The 21,427-nt window shown below is 43.0% G+C and overlaps 1 protein-coding gene across 4 annotated transcripts in view; it reads left to right on the forward strand.

Annotated features, from left to right (window-relative positions):
- The window catches only part of ATP11B (ATPase phospholipid transporting 11B (putative)), a 118,024-nt gene that overhangs the window by 58,815 nt on the left and 37,782 nt on the right, over nucleotides 1-21,427 (forward strand). For all 4 annotated transcript variants that reach the window (XM_044288641.1, XM_044288642.1, XM_044288639.1 and 1 more), the window contains exons 17-25: nucleotides 2,116-2,219; nucleotides 3,512-3,693; nucleotides 3,879-4,082; nucleotides 4,803-4,956; nucleotides 5,091-5,193; nucleotides 5,427-5,572; nucleotides 6,872-6,931; nucleotides 10,193-10,320; nucleotides 12,894-13,032. In XM_044288641.1, coding sequence (XP_044144576.1) covers nucleotides 2,116-2,219; nucleotides 3,512-3,693; nucleotides 3,879-4,082; nucleotides 4,803-4,956; nucleotides 5,091-5,193; nucleotides 5,427-5,572; nucleotides 6,872-6,931; nucleotides 10,193-10,320; nucleotides 12,894-13,032 — 1,220 coding nt within the window. The remainder of the gene's footprint in view (nucleotides 1-2,115; nucleotides 2,220-3,511; nucleotides 3,694-3,878; nucleotides 4,083-4,802; nucleotides 4,957-5,090; nucleotides 5,194-5,426; nucleotides 5,573-6,871; nucleotides 6,932-10,192; nucleotides 10,321-12,893; nucleotides 13,033-21,427) is intronic.

Here is a 21,427-nt window from a genome sequence, read left to right on the forward strand (position 1 = left end):
AGCCTCTGTCTTCCAGGTCGGCATGTAGCTCTAACAGGCTGTTGGTATACCTCATACCAATCATACATTTCATCGTGCCTTGAGTCCCTGTGAGGGGCAATCTCATTTGGTTGATTGTCATTGGCACGCCCGGCATCCACACTCCTTCGGTAGGTGGAACGTCTGCTCTGATTGCCAGTTTTCCTTCCTTCTCAGGTGGAGTGTTGCGCTAGCACCAGTTCTTGGTGGCTATTGCTGTTGTCCGCATTTTCAGTTGGAGTCTCTCCTTTGACTCAGGAGGCCATAGTTGTTGCTATCACCTTCCCCCTGTGAGGCAGTCTTTGCACTGCCCATAGATATTCTGGCTACTCCGGTTCCATTGCTCACTTCTGCTGGACATTAGTACGTTTTCTGTACCTGATATAACCTACCGATTTTCTATAGCGCTAGCTTTAGCGCCTTGTTCCCTTTACATGTACCGCATTGCCTCTACAATCTACTACAGTGAGCGCATCAGCGTTCCCTCCATGTGGAGTTTGGGTATGCACTTATTCAGTTTGCATATGTGAGTTGTCTACATGGCTCCCCTCACCGGGTCCAGTGGTCATACAGCCCTTTTTGTCACCCCCTAAGTGCTTGTTTTCTACTTTGCTGCATCGGCTGCTTCTACTTCCCTTTTGCAGGGCGAGTAGTTGCGCTCCCCCACATACTGCCTGCTCGGCCAGTGTTCATAGCCATTGGGTTCTCGTATGCCCCCTTTCTGCTGTGCGGTGCCTGCACGGGTGGTGTTGGTTCTGTTACCAGTCTCTTTCTGGGACTTTGTGGCGTTCGGGGTCCACCCTCCCTTCCTGGCGCACTATTTGTCCTATCTCTGGTTCCTGTCTGCAGCTTCTGATTGGGTCTGCCAGTTCAGGCTGCCTTTCATGGAGTATCAGACGGCTTCTCTCCTCTCTTGTTCTGGAATTTAAGGTCTTCCTCTACATTCCTCTGCTTAGCACATTGGCTTTTTCCTGGGGGAACATTCTTAAGAAGAAACCCCCTTGGCTGTTCTGAAAGGGACGTTTTTGATCCTGGAGAACACTCTTTCCCTGTCAAGTTACTACCCAAATAAATTTTTGGGCAGTTTTGGGTTGGTTCCACTGCCTTGTTCTCTTTGGGTTTCTTCACTCCCTCAATAATTTATTTTCTTGTGGGCTATTCTCATGCCGGACTTCCAGGTTCTCTAGCCCTGACTTGTTCGTCATGGTCCTGCTGGAGTGTTCTTCTCTTCTGGCAGTCCGGTATGGTGTGTGGAGCCTTTGCCGCAAGGCATCCCTACTACTTCCCCCATGGGGGGCAAGTTTTGTCACATCTGCAGTTCTTTGGCCCTTGATATCCAGATGCCATTTTCAGTTTGTTGTATTCCAATCAGAATTCCACTGAGTATTTGTTTTCATTTTTTACTGTGGTTTTGATCCATGGGCATCACTCCTTAGTAGCCATCTTGATCCAGGCTACGTATTTCTCTTCTGTATCTTCCGCAATCGCTCCGTTGCTTTTGGGGACTGTCTTCATTCTTGTCCACCTTGTGGATATTCTGTATGCTCGCCACATCTTCTGAAGTCTCCTAAGCCGTGACTTATATTCCCTGGGCTGTTCTTTTGCCCAGCCGGAGCCTCTGTGTATTCAGCCGCTCTCTGGCTGGCCTTCCGGGGAATGGGTCTTCCTGTCCTTTTTCAGGGTTCCTGGTGTGACTTTCTATGTGGGGCCTTAAGACCGGCCTTGGATTCGTTCTGTTTTTGTTCCCTCCCCATGGTACTGCTCTTTAATGTCCCATGGTCTTCTGTGACCCCCAATGATACGAGCGAGAAAAAAAAAACTATTTTTAAGTCGAGCATGAGCCGCAGCAGCACATCCATCTACAGTATGTGTAGGAAATATGGGACATGGGGAAAATAATATGCAAAGATGTGTCTCCCAGAGAAGTAGAACCATCCCGCTAATACCACCTATTGGAAGATATCTCTTTGCATATCTCTTTATATTTCACTGGCTTCCTAAATGCAAAAACAGTGTATGCCGTATATGTCCACAGCCCACAATAGCAATGTTCTTTTTTTTTTCTCTGTCAGCATGTATGTTGTTAATTCTTTCTAGGGCAAAAGATACTTTTCACTAAAGGAGCTGAGTCTGCTATCCTTCCTAATGCCAAAAGTGGAGAAATCAATAGAACAAGACTGCATGTAGATGAATTTGCTTTAGTAAGTTTTATTTCTGGCATAAATTTCTATGTTTTCATTAATAACCAGTTATCGTGTCCACAGCATTTATATGTCTGAAAATGTAATTCAACTTGGTATGGGTTCACAGAAAATGTTTATGAACCCTCTGTCCCAACAGAGATCCCTTGGCAGTTATAGGAGCTTTGCCTCCAGTACACACTCATAGTAAAAATTGTTTCCACCAGTCATCAGTAAAAACCTTTCACCTTCCCTCATTAGTTACAGCAGCGCCCCCAATTTTACTGCTGCTATCGCAGCAAACCCCTATTCACACTAAGGGCAGGCTCTCCCTCTTTACCATAACAGAAGATAACAGAGACTAATCATCAGTGACACCTTCCAGGTTCCTGCATGTGGGTGGAAGCCGACTGAATGAATGAAAACCTGGTAGCAAGGCCAGTTTTCAAGTCACCAGGCTGACTGGGCTAGGTTTAGGCCCTGCACTGAAAACCTCATTTAGTATTACAGGTATTTCCTATACCATGCAGACGGGCACATATATCAGTCAGGCTACTTTCACACTAGCGTTCGTCGGTCCGCTCGTGAGCTCCGTTTGAAGGGGCTCACGAGCGGACCCGAACGCAGCCGTCCAGCCCTGATGCAGTCTGAATGGAGCGGATCCGCTCAGACTGCATCAGTCTGGCGGCGTTCAGCCTCCGCTCCGCTCGCCTCCGCACGGACAGGTGGACAGCTGAACGCTGCTTGCAGCGTTCGGGTGTCCGCCTGGCCGTGCGGAGGCGTGCGGATCCGTGCGGATCCGTCCAGACTTACAATGTAAGTCAATGTGGACAGATCCGTTTGAAGATGCCACAATATGGCTCAATCTTCAGGTGGATCCGTCCGCCATTGACTTTACATTGAAAGTCTGGACGGATCCGTACGAGGCTATTTTCACACTTAGCTGTTATATGCTAAAAATAATGCAGACGGATCCGTTCTGAACGGAGCCTCCGTCTGCATTATTATGATCGGATCCGTTCAGAACGGATCCGATCGAACGCTAGTGTGAAAGTAGCCTCAACCGATCACAAGAGGAATGACTCAAGAATGCCAGAAAATATTGCATATAGTATTTTAGTATTCCATTATGCCAGGTATTTGTGCCAAAGAAAATGTTGCAGATGGCGCCACTTTTGCCACAACCTCCAGAGTGTAATTAAAATGTGACTCTGAGCCCAGATATTCTTCATATATCATAGAGAAAATTATATATCTTTATATGCTGGTGTTTTCTTTTGTGTTCTGCTGATCTATGTACATTCCTCTTCTAGAAAGGGCTTCGTACATTGTGTGTGGCTTACAGGAAGTTCACACCAGAAGAGTATCAGGAAATAGACCAGCATCTCCTTGATGCCCGTACTGCATTACATCAAAGGGAAGAGCGCCTGGCTGATGTATTTGAACTGATAGAAAGAGACCTAGAGTTATTGGGAGCAACTGGTGTTGAAGACAAGTAAGCACCCCTACATGGCTATTTTCAAGGATTCATATGTTACCGTATGTGAAGAGAATTCTTAAATAGATTTGTCGGCAGTAGAAATACCTTATATACTGTATGGAGCTAAACTCTTTCCTTTTCTCTACCATTGGTGTGTTTTTAATACATAAAATCTAATGTCTCTCTGGAATTTGATTTAGGCTCCAGGATAAGGTCCTGGAAACAATTGAGGCACTACGTTTGGCAGGAATAAAAGTGTGGGTGCTGACAGGCGATAAACACGAGACGGCTGTCAGTGTCAGTTTATCCTGTGGACATTTCCACAGAACCATGAATGTTCTTGAACTTGTTCAACAAAAGTCAGACCATGAATGTGCTGAGCAACTACGACAGCTTGATAGGCGGTAAGTGAACAAATACGGTCACATTTGGACTATAGGTCTTCAGTGTCTTTCTGTCAAAAATATTGGCTAATCCCTTTGCAAAGCACAAGTTCATTGTTGAAGGTTATGGACATATTTTGGAACCATTCTTTGTTATTGGTTTAAATGTATTTTGGACCAAAAACCATTTTTCTTGTAGGTTTCCATTTCAAATTTTGTACCGTTTGACTTGTGTACCATATTTTCTGGCGTATAAGTCGACTTTCTAACACTTGAAATTATTTTCAAAAGTCGGGGGTCATCTTATACGTTTGGTATAAGGTATAAACTCAGGTGTCCATGGCTGTCACACCACCTGCGTTTCCCATATGATAAAAATTCTGGAGCATTTTTTCATATAGCTCTATGATGTGCCACAGTCTGCATTAAAGATCCAAGAGGGTGTTAACAGTTGGGGTGTGTCCATGCACAGTGTGACATTGTCTAATTAGTGCTGCTAGTGTCAAACTGCAAGGACACCATTGAGGAATTGCACAACATAGTCATAAGGATAGATGCTCCAGAGTTCTTATTACATGGGGAGTGCAAATAGTTGCTAAAACAGACATGTCAGGAGAGGTGACAGGTCCTCTTTTTAAGTGCCGGGGAACAGCACTTGGTTAACAGTTCTTAATTTGCATGTTAAAATAATTTGATCTCCCATATTTAAAATCAACCCCTTGTTATATTTGTCTTACTTAGACTGAGGGAGGATCATGTGATCCAACATGGCCTAGTTGTTGATGGAGCCAGCCTTTCTCTTGCACTCAGGGGACATGAAAAACTATTCATGGACGTATGTAAAAACTGTTCTGCGGTACTGTGCTGTCGAATGGCACCATTACAGAAAGCAAAGGTATGCCAACATTACATTATTGCTAAATAGTCAGAACCTGGGTATTTGTCGTTTTTCTATTCTCTGTTTTACTAATGTGAAGTAGTTTGGTGCATAATGTTTATCGTCACTCCCTTTATCTCCTTTGTTTCCAGGTAGTAAGGTTATTCAAAACCTCTCCAGAGAAGCCAATAACCCTTGCCATTGGTGATGGTGCAAATGATGTCAGCATGATACAAGAAGCCCATGTTGGAATTGGTGAGTTCATTGTTTCTTTTGTGCACGGGACCGTTTCTTCAGAATATAATTCATGCTGATTTGCATTGCATGCCCTTTGAAAGTACAGTGATGAAGAAAAGTATAAAATTTATTGTAAATATTGCAATTTACTCAGATAATAAGTAGCAGATTGCTGAAGCCTTATGTACTAGTTACTCTAACCACAGGTACACAGCTCCCTTTGTATTCATGCTTTGGTTTATTTTTTTCAGGAATCATGGGTAAAGAAGGAAGACAAGCTGTAAGGAACAGTGACTATGCAATTGCGAGGTTTAAATTCCTCTCAAAACTTCTTTTGGTGCATGGCCACTACTACTACATTAGAATAGCAACTCTTGTACAGTACTTTTTTTATAAGGTATGTCCATGATTTTAGTACAGTTATTAAGACCCACAATAAGCCTTCTAGGATTCCCACATACTTGTACTTGGGTCAACTCATCCTACTGCGCCAAGAGGGTGACAGAGATAGCTTTGCAACTAAGCGGTCCTTTCTGTGATCCCTGTGAAAGATCTGATTGGGGTGTACTATTTAAAATGTGTTGTCATTGAAATGGTGTATGTGTGAAAACATGGCTTTAATTTTGCACAACCTGCTGTACATTTGAGTCTCACACTTGAAGGCAACCGAACCTGTGAAAGATTTCTTTGACTATGACAAGGTTGTTGTTTTTTTGTTAGCACTGTCCAGCAGGACTTTGTTGGCTTTTGCTCAACAGTAAAGCATTTAGTCTGTTGGGAAAGTCTTTAGTAAAAATAAATGCCTTTTTTCTTGGCGTCATAGATGTGTTCACTGACAAATGACCATTTGTCTGCCTGTCAGCTGATTGCTGTTCTGTTGGCACAGGGAACTTATTGAGTAACACTGTTTTACTTGTACTTGGCCTGTGTAAAAGGGAGATAAATGTACTTAAAGGGGTATTCCTATTACAGACAATGGGAGCATATCGCTAGGATATGCCCTCATTGTTTGATAGGTGCGGGTCCCACCTCTGGGACCTGCACCTACAATAAGAACAGAGCAGGGAACTGAACGGAGGGCGCCCTGCGCATGCGCAGCTGCCCTCCATTTCTAGGGGGCCGTCGAAAATAGCCGAGCGCTGGCTTGGCTATTTCCGTCTGCCCCATAGAAATGAATGGGAGCAGGGGCCGCGCGTGCGCTCCTATTCACTTTTATGGGAGCAGCGCTTGCTGGTGGACGGACCCTGGGAAATCCGGGGTCCTCCAGCCACAGCTCTCCGCTCCTTTCTCCTTGTAGGTTCGTGTCCCACCTCTGGGACCCGCACCTATCAGACAATGGGGGCATATTTCTCACATAGTACGTTGCATACATTACATATCATGTAACAATGATCTTGGACTGAGTTCACATGTGCATTGTCATTTCCGGTTTTCTGTTCCATCATACAAGCAGAAAATAGATTAATAGAAGAGTTGGATCTGTCATGTGGTGTCTGACAGAACCTGATTGGCTTATAACGGGTCGCTTCGTGATGTCCAGTATGACAGAAGCCATAACAGTTTTCAAGCAAATGTGAACTCTGTCATGATTGACTGGTAAATCTGGCCTTTAATGAACATTTGTACTACATGTAATATCGGTGTATATATAAGTTTTTACTAATTTCTAATTAACATTGTCGTTTTCCTCTTTCAGAATGTGTGTTTTATCACACCACAATTTTTGTATCAGTTCCTTTGTTTATTTTCCCAGCAGGTAAGAGCACTATTACTATTAAGTGTCCTAGTTTTCCTTGCTTTGTTGTCTAGCAGCTAGTGCCATCTTAGGTTACAAATGAAAAATATCCACTTAAAGGGAATCTGTCATCCTGATTTTGGACTATTATCTACAGTAATACATGATTAGTAATGCCCATAAGGCTACTGTCACATTAGCGTTTTAAATTCTGCCATTGAGATCCATCATAGGATCTCAATAGCAGAAGAAAACTCTTACATTTTGTCCCCATTCATTGTCAATGGGGACAAAACTCAACGAAACGGAATGCACCAAAATGCATTCTGGTTGCGCTCCGATCGCGGACAGAATAATGCTGCAAGCAGCGTTTTTCTGTCCATGATGTGGTGCACTCAATGTAAGTTAATGGGCACGGATCTGTTTTCTCTGACACAATAGAAAACAGATCCGTCCCCCATTGACTTTCAATGGTGTTCATGACTGATCCGTCATGGCTATAGAAGACCTAATACAACCAGTTCTGTTCATGATGGATGCATGCGGTTGTATTATGGTAACGGAAGCATTTTTGCAGACCCAGGACGGATCCGCAAAAAAACGCTAATGTGAAAGTAGCCTTAGGATACTTTCACACTAGCGGCATAGGATTCCGGCAGACAGATCCGGCAATCCAGACACAAATGGATGGCATTTGTCAGACGTATCCGGATGCGGATCCGTCTGACAAATGCATTGAAATACCGGATCCATCTCTCCGGTGTCATCTGGAAAAACTGATCCAGTATTATTATTTATTTTTTTGCATTTTTAAAGGTCTGTGCAGACCGGAAAGCCGCATTCGTTTTGCCGGAACACTTAATGCCGTAAATGCCGGCTCCAGCATTCCGGCAAGTGTTCAGTATTTTTGGCTGGGTATATTCTCCATCTAAAAAACATAAGAGGGACTGAACTGTTGCATACTGAACGGAATCTCCATTCAGAATGCATTAGGATAAAACTGATCAGTTTTTTCTTTTTTTTTCTTTCGGTATTGAGCTCCTGTGACGGAACTCAATACCGGAAAACAAAAATGCTAGTGTGAAAGTACCCTTAGTAGGCCACATAACTATTTTTATTTTCATTTTCCTACTGCCCGTGGTTCCCTCACTGTCAGCGCTCAAATCTGCACTAAAGTACAAAGTCCAGACTTCGGCGCTGTTCTAACATAATGGAGAGGACTCGTGTGCACATGAACGGCAGTCCTGACAATGTATTTCAAACCATCTCTGGGTGCTGACAGCAAGAGGAATGGGAGGCAGTAGGAAAATTAAACCTTGTGATCTGGACTCCTTGGGCCAGATTTATCATTAGCTCAGGTCAGAATAATTAAGTGAAAAAGTCCCCCAAAAAATGCGCAAACGCTAAAACTGCGCACAATTTTGCGACTTTTTTTTCTGCTTTGCACTATGCTCGCCAGTTTTCTGAAAGTGGGCGTGTTTTCTTATGTAAATGAATCTCTCTAGACAGATTTACTATTGGGACTATTTAAAAAGTCGCAAAAAAGTCACAATTTCACTCCAGGGAGGACCATGCTTATCTTATGAGACTTTTTAATAGAACATGAGACTTTTTCGTAAAGATGTGCGACTTTTGTAAAGCTGCTTACTGATGGATAAACTGCTACCGTCAAACCACATTTATTACAGTCTTAAAGGGGCGATCATAAGTCTGACTTGAAAGTGGAGTGAGCTGTCAGAGTAATGATAAATCTGGCCCCTTATCTTCAGTACTGCTGACAGATTACCTTTAATGGGATTGTCCCATCTCACCTTTTCCTTGGTAAGATAGAACTAAGTATCCTCCGCCCTCCATTTATTCCTATGAGAGTGACGAAAATAGCTGAGTGCTGGCTCAGCTATTTCTGTCAGCCCCATAGAATTGAATGGAGCCATGGCCACGCTTGCACGGTGCTCCACAACTTCTTTTTAATGGGACTTCCGAAAATAGCAGAGTTTCCTACTTGGTTATTGGTGGAGGGCGGCCGCCCATAGACCAGTTCCGTTCGAAGTTTAGGTGGGACCCGCACCCATCATACATTTGAGGGTATATCCTAGCGATATGCCCCTAATGTCTGAGATGGTACAACCCCTTTAAGTTCAAAGAGCATCGTATAATAATCCATCTAGTGCACACGTGCCTGAGAGGTTTTGCCGTGCTTGCATTGCTCAATAACTTTTGAAAACTGTTTAGACTTGTCCACCTTTAGGCCTCATTCACACTCCAGTACTTCATCTGTGGTTTTTTTTTTTCCTATTTTTAATCCAAATCTAAGGCTCCATTCACACGTTCGTATAATGGGTCCGCATCCATTCTGCAAATTGCGGAACTGGTGCGGACCCATTTATGCTCTATGGGTATGGATGTGGAGAGCACACTACGTGCTCTCCGCCCCTGCATTTCCGGAGCGCACCCCCGATCTTCCGGTCCGCGGCCCTGGAAAAAATGAGAACATGTCCTATTCTTGTCCGCAATTGTGGACAAGAATAGGCAGTTCTATGGGGGTGCCGACCGGATGTATTGCGGATCCGTGTGGATGGACCCTTAGAGAGGATTGTAAATACAGATAAATTAAATAGAAACATTTCTACTTCTTCTCTTTCTTCAATATTCGCCTGATTTTGTCTTAAAAATAAACAAATGAAAAACACTGATCAGATGCTGAATTGTGAGTAAACCCTTATAAGTATTGTCCCTTTTGGGCTGTATATTCCTAGTAAGGCAAGTTCTACATATATTTGTATACAGGCTGGCTGTTTGATATTTATTAGTGGATGCTGCCTGGATACTGGGGTCCTGCGGCTGTTTCTTACTAATGAGCTATCCTCCGGACACCTGGGAACCCCGCCGATCAGCTGTTTGAGAAGCCAGCTGCACTACCAGTAGTGCTGCAGCGCCTTCTCGTTTCCCGCTGGCCCAGTGACCTCACAACTAATATCTCTGGCCTGGGTGAGGCTAATCCTCGTTCACTGGGCCTGCAGGAAGCAACGAGGAGGCCGCAGCGCTACTGCTAGCAGCGCAGCTGCCTTCTCGAAGAGCTTATCGGCGGGGGTCCCAGGTGTCTGATCCTCGCTGATCTATCCAGAGGAAAAAGCTGCAGAACCACTTTAAGCATTGTTCGAATTCAATGTTGTGTAGGTTTTTGGTGCCCTTATGTAGTGAGATTATTACAAAGCAGACTAGGTGAAATGCTTGACCGATACTACAATTATGAATGTTTTTTTTTTTCTCTTTCATCTGCAGACACTGTATGACAGTGTGTATCTGACTTTGTACAATATTTGTTTCACTTCCTTACCAATTCTGATGTACAGTCTGTTTGAACAACATGTGCACCCACATGTCTTACACACCAAACCTGGTCTCTATAGGTGAGTAGTGTACCATCGTTTTGTTAAAGAAGCACTTCAGGATTTATTTTTTTGCTATGCTGGATAGTGCAGGATAGGCTTTTGCTAAATAATAAGGCCTCTTGCACACAAATGTATTTTCTTTCCGTGTCGTTCCATTTTTTCCCCACATTTTGGACAAGGATAGGACTGTTCTATTAGGGGCCAGCTGTTCCGTTCCACAAAATACGGAATGCACGCGAATGTCATCCATATTTTTTGCGGATCAGTTTTTTGTGGACCGCAAAATACATATGTTTGTGTGCAAGAGGCCTAAGGTAGAGGCTCTTGTGTATGCCTTGTGACTACCTGTTTTATTTTGTGTGTAATTTGTGGGATGGCAACCATTTAGATTCCTTCTCCCCTAAGATATGGTTTTCCTAATGAATCCTACATTTCCCATCATGACTGGCTTTACAGAGACGGAGGGAGCGGAGCCTCACCACACTGAACTGCTCTATGTACGAGCAGCCATAACAGATCAGTGACACAGCTGCTATCCCCTCTGTTTTCCTGTGTGATGTGGTCTTGAGCCTGTCTGTCACCTCACTGTCCCCTGTCAGCTCTTACATGCAGGAGGCAGGGATACCAGTGTGATGCTACATATCACAGAACTACACTGGAGACTCTGCACCAAAAGATAGTACAGGCAGTGTGAGGAGTCAGGAGGTTTTAGAACTGCAGGGGTGCACCTATCCTTTCTGCTGCCTGGGGCAAAAATTGAAATGGCACCCTTCCATGGCAAATTCTCAACCTAACCCCTTCTCTCTAGCCCTACTGTTAGACATACTTAGAAAACATACAGGGAAATGCAGCACCACATATCTTCTATCCAGTAACTTCTCCTCTGATGTAGACGTTCTCTTTTCTCCTCTTCTCCATTCAGACCAGACTATGATGGTTTCTTTCAGCCATCTCTTGTCTCTGCAAAGTTTGACAAAAAGACATCTTGGTTTCCTATTTTTCACTCATCCTACCACCTGAAAATACTAGTGCACAACAAAAAGTGCCCCCTTCAGTAATTATTGGCACCCAGTGCCCTAAAAAATAAATGCGTCCAGCAAATAGTGTCGCTGACACGAATAGTGTAAACGTAACGTCCCCTAAAAATAATTGTACTAAGCTGATACTGTACCAGGATGCCCCCACAGTAATAGTGCTCCCCAATGTCCCACTAATAGAAATGATTATCTGCCAGAGTGCACTTAGTGTTAACAGTGCCCCCAATAGAAATAATGCCCCCATTGTGCCCGTACTAGTAATCATGTTCCCGTAGTCCCCTAGTAGTAATAATTCTCCTTTTATAATGTGTACCAGTAGAAAAATATCCTTTTGCAATATTCACCAGTACAAAAAAAAACCTTTACAATGTGTCCCAGTACAATAAATATTCTTTACTTTCTGATCAGACCCCCATATCAGATCTTCATACCCCCCATATCCAATCCTCAGATGAGACCCCCATATTGGATCCTCACGTTAGACCCCGATATCCGACCCAAAATAAATAAGGCTGCTTTCACACACGCGTTTTGGCTTTCAGTTTGTGAGATCCGTTCAGGGCTCTCACAAGAGGTCCAAAACGGATCAGTTTTGCCCTAATGCATTCTGAATGGGAAAGGATCCGCTCAGAATGCATCAGTTTGCCTCCGTTCAGTCTCCATTCCGCTCTGGAGGCGGACACCAAACTGCTGCTTGCAGCGTTTTGGTGTCCGTCTGACGAGACTGAGCCAAACAAATCAGTTTTCTCTGGCACAATAGAAAACGGATCCGTCCCCCATTGACTTTTAATAGTGTTCAAGACGGATCCGTCCTTGCTATAGAAGACCTAATACAACCGCATTCGTTCAAGACGGATGCGTGCGGTTGTATTATTGTAATGGAAGCATTTTTGCAGATCCATGACTGGTGAAACAATCGTTTATGTGGACACCAAATTCATAGTTTCTGGGCAGCAGATCGTGATGTGTAAACGATGTGCTTCCGAAAAATAGTGACTCTGTATGGGGGACAAGCAACAGCAGTGCAGGCGATTTCTGCATGTAAATGCAACTCTTACCACCATTGACAAGCAGACAGTTATTGGGGAGGAACAGTTTCTTCCCGATCTTTGCCTCCTCAGTTGGTCCATGTAAATGAGTCGTTGGATTTTCTGTCAGGGGCGTTAGACATTACTGTTCAATGTATAGCAAACATCCCTAGCAACACAATCAAGATAAATAATGGTGTGTCGGAAGATAAGATCATAGGGGTCATTTGCTAACTGGCACATTCCACTTTTTGGTGTGTATCTGTAGCAGATAGAGGCACAAAGTTTATTTGCGCCTCAATCTTCGATTTTTCTCTGTTTATGCCAGGTCTAAAAAAAAAAGCTTGGCATGGGCAGGGTGCGGGCTTGCAGACCAGCTAAAAGGGTATTAAAACCGTCATCTAAAACATAAATGACCCCCATAGTACATCCAACATTCATATTTTCTTTTCTAGTTACTCTAAGCATATTTTTAGTTCTCTTCATCATTTAAGTTATGTGTTTTTTTTATTTCTTATTTCTACAGAGACATAAGCAAAAATGCCCTTCTCGGTTTTAAACCGTTCCTTTACTGGACCTTTCTAGGCTTTGGGCATGCCTTTATCTTCTTTTTTGGGTCTTACTTTCTTATGGTTAAAGATACATCTCTCCTTGGAAATGGCCAGGTATGTGCTAGTTCAGTGTTTTTAGCTTTTTTTCGTTATTATTTTATTGATGGTGCATGTGACCATTTACAAACAAAAGTTTTGGCCAGAGAGGCAACTGAAGTGGTAATTTTTACAACCAACATATTTAGTGATTTAGCACAATTTAAAAGACTTCCCCAACCTGTTACCGAGGTTGAAAAGCAGATTAAATTAAATTTCGGTAGTACATGTTACAAATCTGGGATGCACAACTTTTTTTTTCAGTCTGAGGGACACATTTTCAAGTAATTCTATTTCATTGTTGCAAAAAAAAAAAAAAAAAAAGGTTGACTGGTGCTTACATTGGCCAGTTAAGCAAGCCCATGCAAGGTGAATGGGTAGGAATAATGGCTGATCTCACAGGCAGATATTGATCATATGTGTTCCTGTCCAGTAGGACAGGGGCCACAAACTGTGGCTGTGCAGGGCAGGGGTTGTGCACCCTGGTAACAACAAGCTAGGCAGGAATGCTCAGTCCCTAGGGGTAGCTACAGAATATTGAAAAAATAAACCAATATTTTTTTAATGTACCTTAAGGGAGTTTTCCAGCTTCAACCCCAATTTTAGGTAGGACCAGGACAGCACTATCACTAAAGTAAAAAAAAAAGGGTCAGGGGCACTCACTTGCTCCATACAGCTCAATTTCAGTGCCACGGGTCTGTGCAGCTTGTAAACTTTCAGACAGTCACAGAGACTCCTGCTGCAGTCAGTCCCTAGCCTCAGTGCAGACATGTTTCCAAGCCTTTCACTTCAGGTACAGCACTGTTTTGGCTCTAGCTAAAATTAAGGTTGAAGGTGGAAAACCCCTTTTACGTGCTTAGTATTTTATATAGTATTGTAGTAAAATATATTTGAAGGCACATGTTGAAAATTGTGAACGGCTATCTTCCTTAGGCCTCATGCACACAACCGTTTCTTTGGTCCGCATCCGAGCCACATTTTTCGGCTTGAATGCGGACCTATTCACTTCAATGCGGCCGCACAAGATGCGGACAGCACTCCTTGTGCTGTCCGCATCTGTTGCTCCGTTCCGTGGTCCGCAAAAAAAATATAACCCGTCCTATTCTTATCTGTTTTGCGGGCAAGAATAGGCAGTTATATCAATGGCTGTCCGTGCCGTTCCGCAATTTGCGGACGGCAAAACACACAATGGCCGTGTGCATGAGGCCTTACTTTAGAAAAGATTTGTAAGAGAGACTTGTAAGACAATATGTCCACATTTCACAATACAGACTGCATACATGTCTGAATGGCTGTATAATTCTTTTTTGAAAGTTTTTCCTGACTTCTTTTAAAATGAACATTTACTCCTCGTGTGGAGTCAGGAATGTTTTTTTTCATCCTATATTAATATAAATCTTTCACTTATTGCCCAGATTTTCCATTCAGTTGACATTTCTTATGCCCACAGATGAACACCTGAAAATGTTCAGATCTCCTGTAAGTGTCTCATGGAAACAGAGAATATGTAAGGTTCACACGAGCGGATGCCGTGCGTGACATCCGCTCCGTGACTGACAGCCAAGACCTGATGCGGACAGCAGAAGCACGGAGCATTAACATGATTGATAATGCTTCGTGCCTCTCTGTAACCTCTTTACTACGAAATCACAATGACAACTTTATCTCACTGTGATTTCGTAGTAAAGAGATCACAGAGAGGCACGAAGCATTATCAATCATGTTAATGCTCTGTGCTTCTGCAGTCTGCATCGGGTCTTGGCTGTCATTCACGGAGCGGATGTCACGCACTGCATCCGCTCGTGTGAAACAGCCCTTAGATGGTATACATAATATTCTCTGTTTCCATGAGACACTTACAGGAGATCTGAACATTTTCAGGTGTTCATCTGTGGGCATGCTTCATTTTTTAATTTAAACACCACATTCTTGTGCTGAAGATGTTTTTTTTTTTTTTTTTTTAATGTTAAAAGATTTTATGGGTGATACCGAAAGTGACATAATTACGTTTTTATTACATAACTGAATGCCCCAGTTTTCACTGATTAATAGTATATTTCAATATGGCTCTACGCCTTGCTTCTGTAAGGAGTGCAAAGCTGTATGCACACATTTGTAAAAGAGGATCTATGAACAGTTCTAGGATAGACGGGGTGCTACTGAGCATGCTTATATATGTGTTAATATATTTTCCTGCAGTATTTTGTGTTAAAGGGAACCTGTCACCAGGAAATTTACTGATGGACCAGGCACAGTGTCTTACGGTGTCTGAATGTAATGGTATTGATGACCTGTACACACATAGCATATTTATGCTACACACATGCACCATATGCAATGCGTTTGGAGTTTTCGGACCCTTTCACTTTTTTTTTTTTTTTTTTTTTTTTTTTTTTTTTTTTTACACTTTATGTAGTGGCTTTGTACTGAAATAAAAAAGTGAGAAAGTGGAAAACAAAATTTTACAAATATTTTCAAATTTATTAAAAAGGAAAAACTAAAATTTCAGATGGACATAAGTATTCAGACCCTTTTGCTATGACACTTGAAATTTAGCTCCTTTTGGAGTTGTTTTTACTCCTTGTTCAGAGTACACCTGCACTAAAATCTGTTGACTGGGCATGATTTAGAAAGACACACCCCTGTCTATATAAAGCCTCACAGCTGACAATACATATCAGAGCAAAAACCAAACCATGAGGAGGAAAGAACTGCCAATAGAGCTCAGAGTCCTGATTGTGTGGAGGCACATATCTGGAGAAGGGTACAAAAAGTATCTCCTGCACTGAAAGTTTCCAGGAGCACACAGGCCTCTATAATTCTTAAAAGGATGATGTTTGGAACAACTAGGATTCTTTCTAGAGCTGGTTAGCCACTCCAGAGTAAGTAATCGAGGCGAAGGGCCTTGGTAAGAGAGGTGACCAAGAACTCAATGGTCACTCTGGCTGACCTCCAAAGATCCTGTGTGCAGATGGGAGAAACTTCCAGAAGGTCAGCCATCACTTCAGCACTCCACCAATCTGGGATTAATGGCAGAGTGGCCAGAAAGAAGCCTTTGCTCAATAATAGACATGAAAGCCCACCCGGAGTTTGTAAAAAAAAAATAATAAAAAATTCTCAGGTCTGCTAAAACCAAGATTGAACTTTTTTGCCAGAGTGCTAAGCATCATACCTGGTAGAAACAAGCTACTGCTCATCATGTGCCCAATACCATCCATACATTGAAGCATATTGGTGGCAGCGAAATGTTGTGGGATGTTTTTCAGTGGCTGGGGCAGGGTGACCTGTCAGGTTTGAGGGAAATCTGAATGGAGCAAAGTACAGAGATATTCCTAATGAAAACCTCTCGGCCTCAGACTGGGAAGAAGGTTTACCTTCCAACAAGACAGTGACACTAAGCACACAGCCAAGACAATATAAGAGTGGCTTAGGGACAACGTGAACCCAATCGAATATCTCTGGAGAGAGATGTGAAAATGGCTATCCACCAACAGTCCTCATCCAACCTGACAGAGCTCGAGAGGATTTGCAGAGAAGAATGGCAGAAAATCCCCAGATCCAGGTCTGCAAACCTTGTGGCATCGTACCCAAGTAGACTGGATCTGTAATCACTGACAAAGGTGCTTCAACTAAGTACTGAGTAAAGGCTCTGAATACTTATGTCAATGCAACATTTTCATTTTCCCTTTTTAATAAATTTGTAAAGATTTTGAATATTCTGTTTTCACTGTCTCATTAAGGAGCATTGAGTCCAGAATGATGGGGTAAAACTTTTTATTTTAGCACAAGGCAGCAACATAACAAAATGTTAGTCTGAAGACATTCCTAGGCTGCAGCGCTGGCCAATCGCAGCGCACAGCTCACAGCCTGGGAGTTTTTTTTTTCTCCCAGGCTGTGAGCTGTGTGCTGCGATTGGCCAGCGCTGCAGCCTAAGAGAAGGAGAGGCCCACAGGACAAGGGCAGACACCGCCTACTATAACTTACAGAGCAAAGGTACCGGAGGGCATAACGGGAGAACGGAGTGGAGCCCGGGGATAATAGTAAGTGCAGTGAGATCCCCGGGCGCCGCTCTACATGTCAGCATACTTGGTTCACCTTGTTTTTACAAGTGAAAGGTCCTCTTTATGTTCTGTAAGTCCCACTCAGGCATCCTCTGCAGCTGATAGACAGTGAAAAGAGGTGGGACAGCAGCACTAACTAAGGAAACAACATTGCTGTCTTGCAAGCAAGCTAATATTTTCCATGCCCAAAAAAACCTTAGGCTGGGTTCAGACCTGAGTGTTTTACAGCGCGTTCCTACACGCTGTAAAACGCTCAACAAGGAGAAACCAATGATTCCCTATGGGAATGGTTCTCACCTGGGCGTTTTACAGCGCGTACGATCGCGCTGTAAAACGCCCGATGCCCCAAGAAGTACATGAGCTTCTTTGGGGCGTCTTGTCGCGCGTTCCCGTACATAGACTTCCGGGAACGCGCGACATTGGGCGTTCGCTTGTCTAAAAAGCCTGACATGCAGTAATTTTAGTTCGGCGGCCTTTCGCTGTGCTGCGCCGGAGCTCCGCCCACGTCCCCATTAGTCAATGGGGACGGAGCGGCGGCACGGCGAAATAGCCGCAGGACGGATCCTACAGGGTGAACAGCCTGTCGGATCCGTCCTGCTGCAAGTGTGAAAGTAGCCTTAAAGGGCTTTCTTTTTTCCACGCAAAAAAAAAAAAAAACTGCATGAAAAAAGGAGCAGAATCTTCGAATGGATTCTGCCCTGAGTCTCCCTTTGAAATGAATGAGAAGCTGAAAAAATTCACTCAAAAGTGATTGTTTGTTTTTCAGCGTGTTTTCTAAATCTGTCATGTGAACATACCCCTAGGGTACCTGCACATATTGCATATTTGTATGCAGAAAATCGGCCTGAAAACAAAAAAGCCACTTAAAAAAAACGCACATAAATCTGCACTTTTTTATCAGTTTTTGTGTTGATTTATTATATATATTATTATTATTATTATTATTATTATAAATGTATTTATTTATTTTGTTTTTGTTTATTTTAACCACTGAACAGTTTTGCTCCTGGCTAGGGCAGAAGTGGAGGGGGAGGGCCGCTTTAGCTGCTGATATCTTCTGAATGGTATAAGCATTGGACTGGTTGGAAAGCTGGTATTCCAGGCTTTCATACAAGACCAAAATGACAGCATTAGGCTGAATTCACACGTCCGTGAGATACCGGACTGGCATTCTCCTAAATTCAGGAGCGCACGGCATCATTGATTGTTATGATGCAGTGCGCTTCGCGCTGCTGCTGCTGTACAGCAATACACTTGTATGATCTATACCAGTGTATTGCTGTACAGAAGCTGCGGCACGAATCGCACGGCGTCATAGCAACCAATGATGCCGTGCGCTCCTGCACTCAGGAGGATGCCAGTCCGGTATCTCACGGACGTGTGAATTCAGCCTTACTCCACGCTAAACTGGAGAAATCACTGTTAGAAATTGAGTCAGGAATATTCACCTTGAAAACCTACTTTCACTTTCAGCTGTATTTACTGCATCCCGATATCTAACAGTGATATCTTCTCATGTACTGAAGATAATGCTGTGTATTCTGGTATTATTTGAAAGCTTGAAATGCTAGCTTTCAAACCACGCAAAGCCCATATCTGTAGCTGGTACCAAACCAGAGATATGAGCAGCTAAAGCAGCCACCCCCACCTCCTCCAGACTGGAGGAGGAGGGGGAGCAGTTGCAGAGCTGACGGGCTGTAGGAGGAAAGGAAAAAAAAGAAAAAATATATAGAAATGTGACATTATCATCATTACAGTGACACACATAACGTTATTTTTAAAACACAGTGAACGCTGAAAATAAATTTGACAAAATAATGTAAACATTGCCGTTTTTTTCTTCCCCCTAAAAATAAAGTTATTTACTACACTATATGTACGCCAAAATGGTTCCCAAAAAAACCTACAAATAATCCCTCAAAATAAAAAAATAAAATTTAGAAGAAAAAAAATGACTGCTAGAACGCAAACGGGGAAAATATTAAAAGGGTATTCCCATCTGAGACAATGGGGGCATGTCACTTTAATATGCCCCATTGTTTCATAGGGACCACTGGGACCCGCACCTACACAGAGAATGGAGCGGGGAAGGTGGTGGCCGGGAGGACCCAGGGTTTCACTGGGTCTGGCCAACAAGCTCTCTCCTTATAGTACTGAATGGGAGCGCACCGTACTGCTCCCATTCATTTTTATGGAGGCCGACGGAAATAGTGCTTGGCTATTTTTGGTGGCCCCATAGAAATGAATGGAGGGTGGCTGCGCATGTGCAGTTGCCCTCCACAACTTTCAGGCCTCCTTTCTCATTGCCGTGGGACCCGCACTTATTAGTCAATGGGGGGCATATCCTAGCGATATGTCCCCAATATTTGAGATGGAAATAAACATAAAATTAATTAGGTCACTAAGAGGTTAAAAATGCTATGGTGTCCCCTGAGTTGTGCACCAACAAGATTTACTGCAGACACACATTAAAAATCCACAAAAAAAAAGACATTTTTAGGAGGGTTTTTCCAATTTAAATGTCACTGTTAGGAGGTTAAGAACCATATTGAAGTCTATTTTGAAAACCACTCCACATTTTAAAATCCACACAGCAGGTCAATTTCCGCTCATACAAAATACTCAATGTATACATGAGATTTGGCAAATCTCATTCACTTTGCTGGTACTGCATTTTCTGCACAAAGAAATCCATACAGAAAAACCGCATATAATATGTAACATGCAGATACCTTTAAAGGGAGCCCATGAGCTCACTGCAGGGCAGCATACTGTGGTGACAGACCCCATGATTTCAGTGGTCCGTCACTGCTGTAACAACTCCTGCTAAATTGAGAGACAAATCTGATGAGGCACCATAGAGACGCATAGATCTGCATAGGAGCTGTAGACCTATTCTGAGACGGCCAGGCATCCTGAGGAGAAGGCAGAAGTGCCTCTGTATTGGAGCTTGCACAGCGAAGAGAGTACAGCCAATGACAATCCATCCTGGCATGGCAGAGCTGCTGGGTCTTGGTAAACTCAGCTCTGCTAGTGTCACTACTGGAGACAGTTCACATGTAGCTGGTTTTTCTATGAATGCCCCTATCAGTGGTAAACTACAAAATAACCTTTTAAAGAGGGAATTCCCACCAGAAGTGATATATGATCTTATGGGGGACGGATTATGTTAAAAATGTAAAAGGATAAACAAAACGTTGTTTAGTAAAGGGTTCATCAAGACTATTTGCATTATTTTTAGATACGTATAAATTGCAACAATAAAAAAAATTTAAATGTAGCCATTTATGCATTAAATACAGTAGTTGTTTTACTTTGTGGTACTTTGTAAAGCAAATTATAACGGTGCCTAGACAATGACTATTCTATTAACACTTAACCATACAGCTAGTGACCTCCATTTGAATATCCATCTCTATGTTCTTTTGCTTTATCTCTTGCCTCCACTTCTCTTCATTTTTCCTCCTTTCCATGCTATGCATGCCTTCAGATACTGAAACCTATCAGGCAACTGGTAAGAGTATCGCTGTAAGAGAGGAGTAGTTTAGCAGTATTGATGTTTTTGATCAATTTACGCACTTATATTTGCACCTCTCATAACTACTTTGGAAAGTCTCGAATGGTGGAGCTTTTTTGTGCATTCATTTATAGTCTAAGGGCTAATTCACAGAACCGTATGGTCACGGTGCCCATGCTGCAGACTGCAAATAGCGGTCTGCAATGCACAGGCACTGGCTGTGTGAACTCTGCTGCGGTGGGTCTGCAATCCGCAAAATACTGCGGATTTCGGTGCTGAGGCATGGACCAGAAAGCCCACGGAGAGACTTCAGAGATCTATGCCTTTGTCCTATCTCACCGTATTCTGCAGATCACAGACCCATTTAAGTTAGTGGGTCTGCATCTGCAGCACGGAGTTCACACAGCCAGTGCCTGTGTACTGCGGACCCACTGTTTGCAGTCCACAACCCTGCACGACAGCCATAAGGTCGTGTGAATGGGGCCTATACGGTGTGTAGTTTGTTAAATTCCCTCTGTTTTGTGTTGCTACAAGAGATCTCTGTGCAGCAGCTATAAGAATTTGAAACGTCCTTAAAAGAACAGTAAAGTAAAAAAATAAATAAGAAGGAAAAATGATCAGTTGATTGCTGTTACTGCCTCTCAAGCACCAGCAACCCCACGAACATATGCCCTAATCTTTGTATGGACAGGGGGTGTCTTATTGGAAAAAAAAACAAAAAAACATTAAAACAGGAGGTATATTCCTACCCTAACTTCCATCACTGGTCCCACAAACCAGCAGTTTTATTATTATCTTATTTTACTGTAGTAGCAGGATCCTTGTAAACTATGCA

This window comes from Bufo gargarizans, chromosome 4, assembly GCF_014858855.1.
Source record: "Bufo gargarizans isolate SCDJY-AF-19 chromosome 4, ASM1485885v1, whole genome shotgun sequence".
Lineage (NCBI taxonomy): Eukaryota > Metazoa > Chordata > Amphibia > Anura > Bufonidae > Bufo > Bufo gargarizans.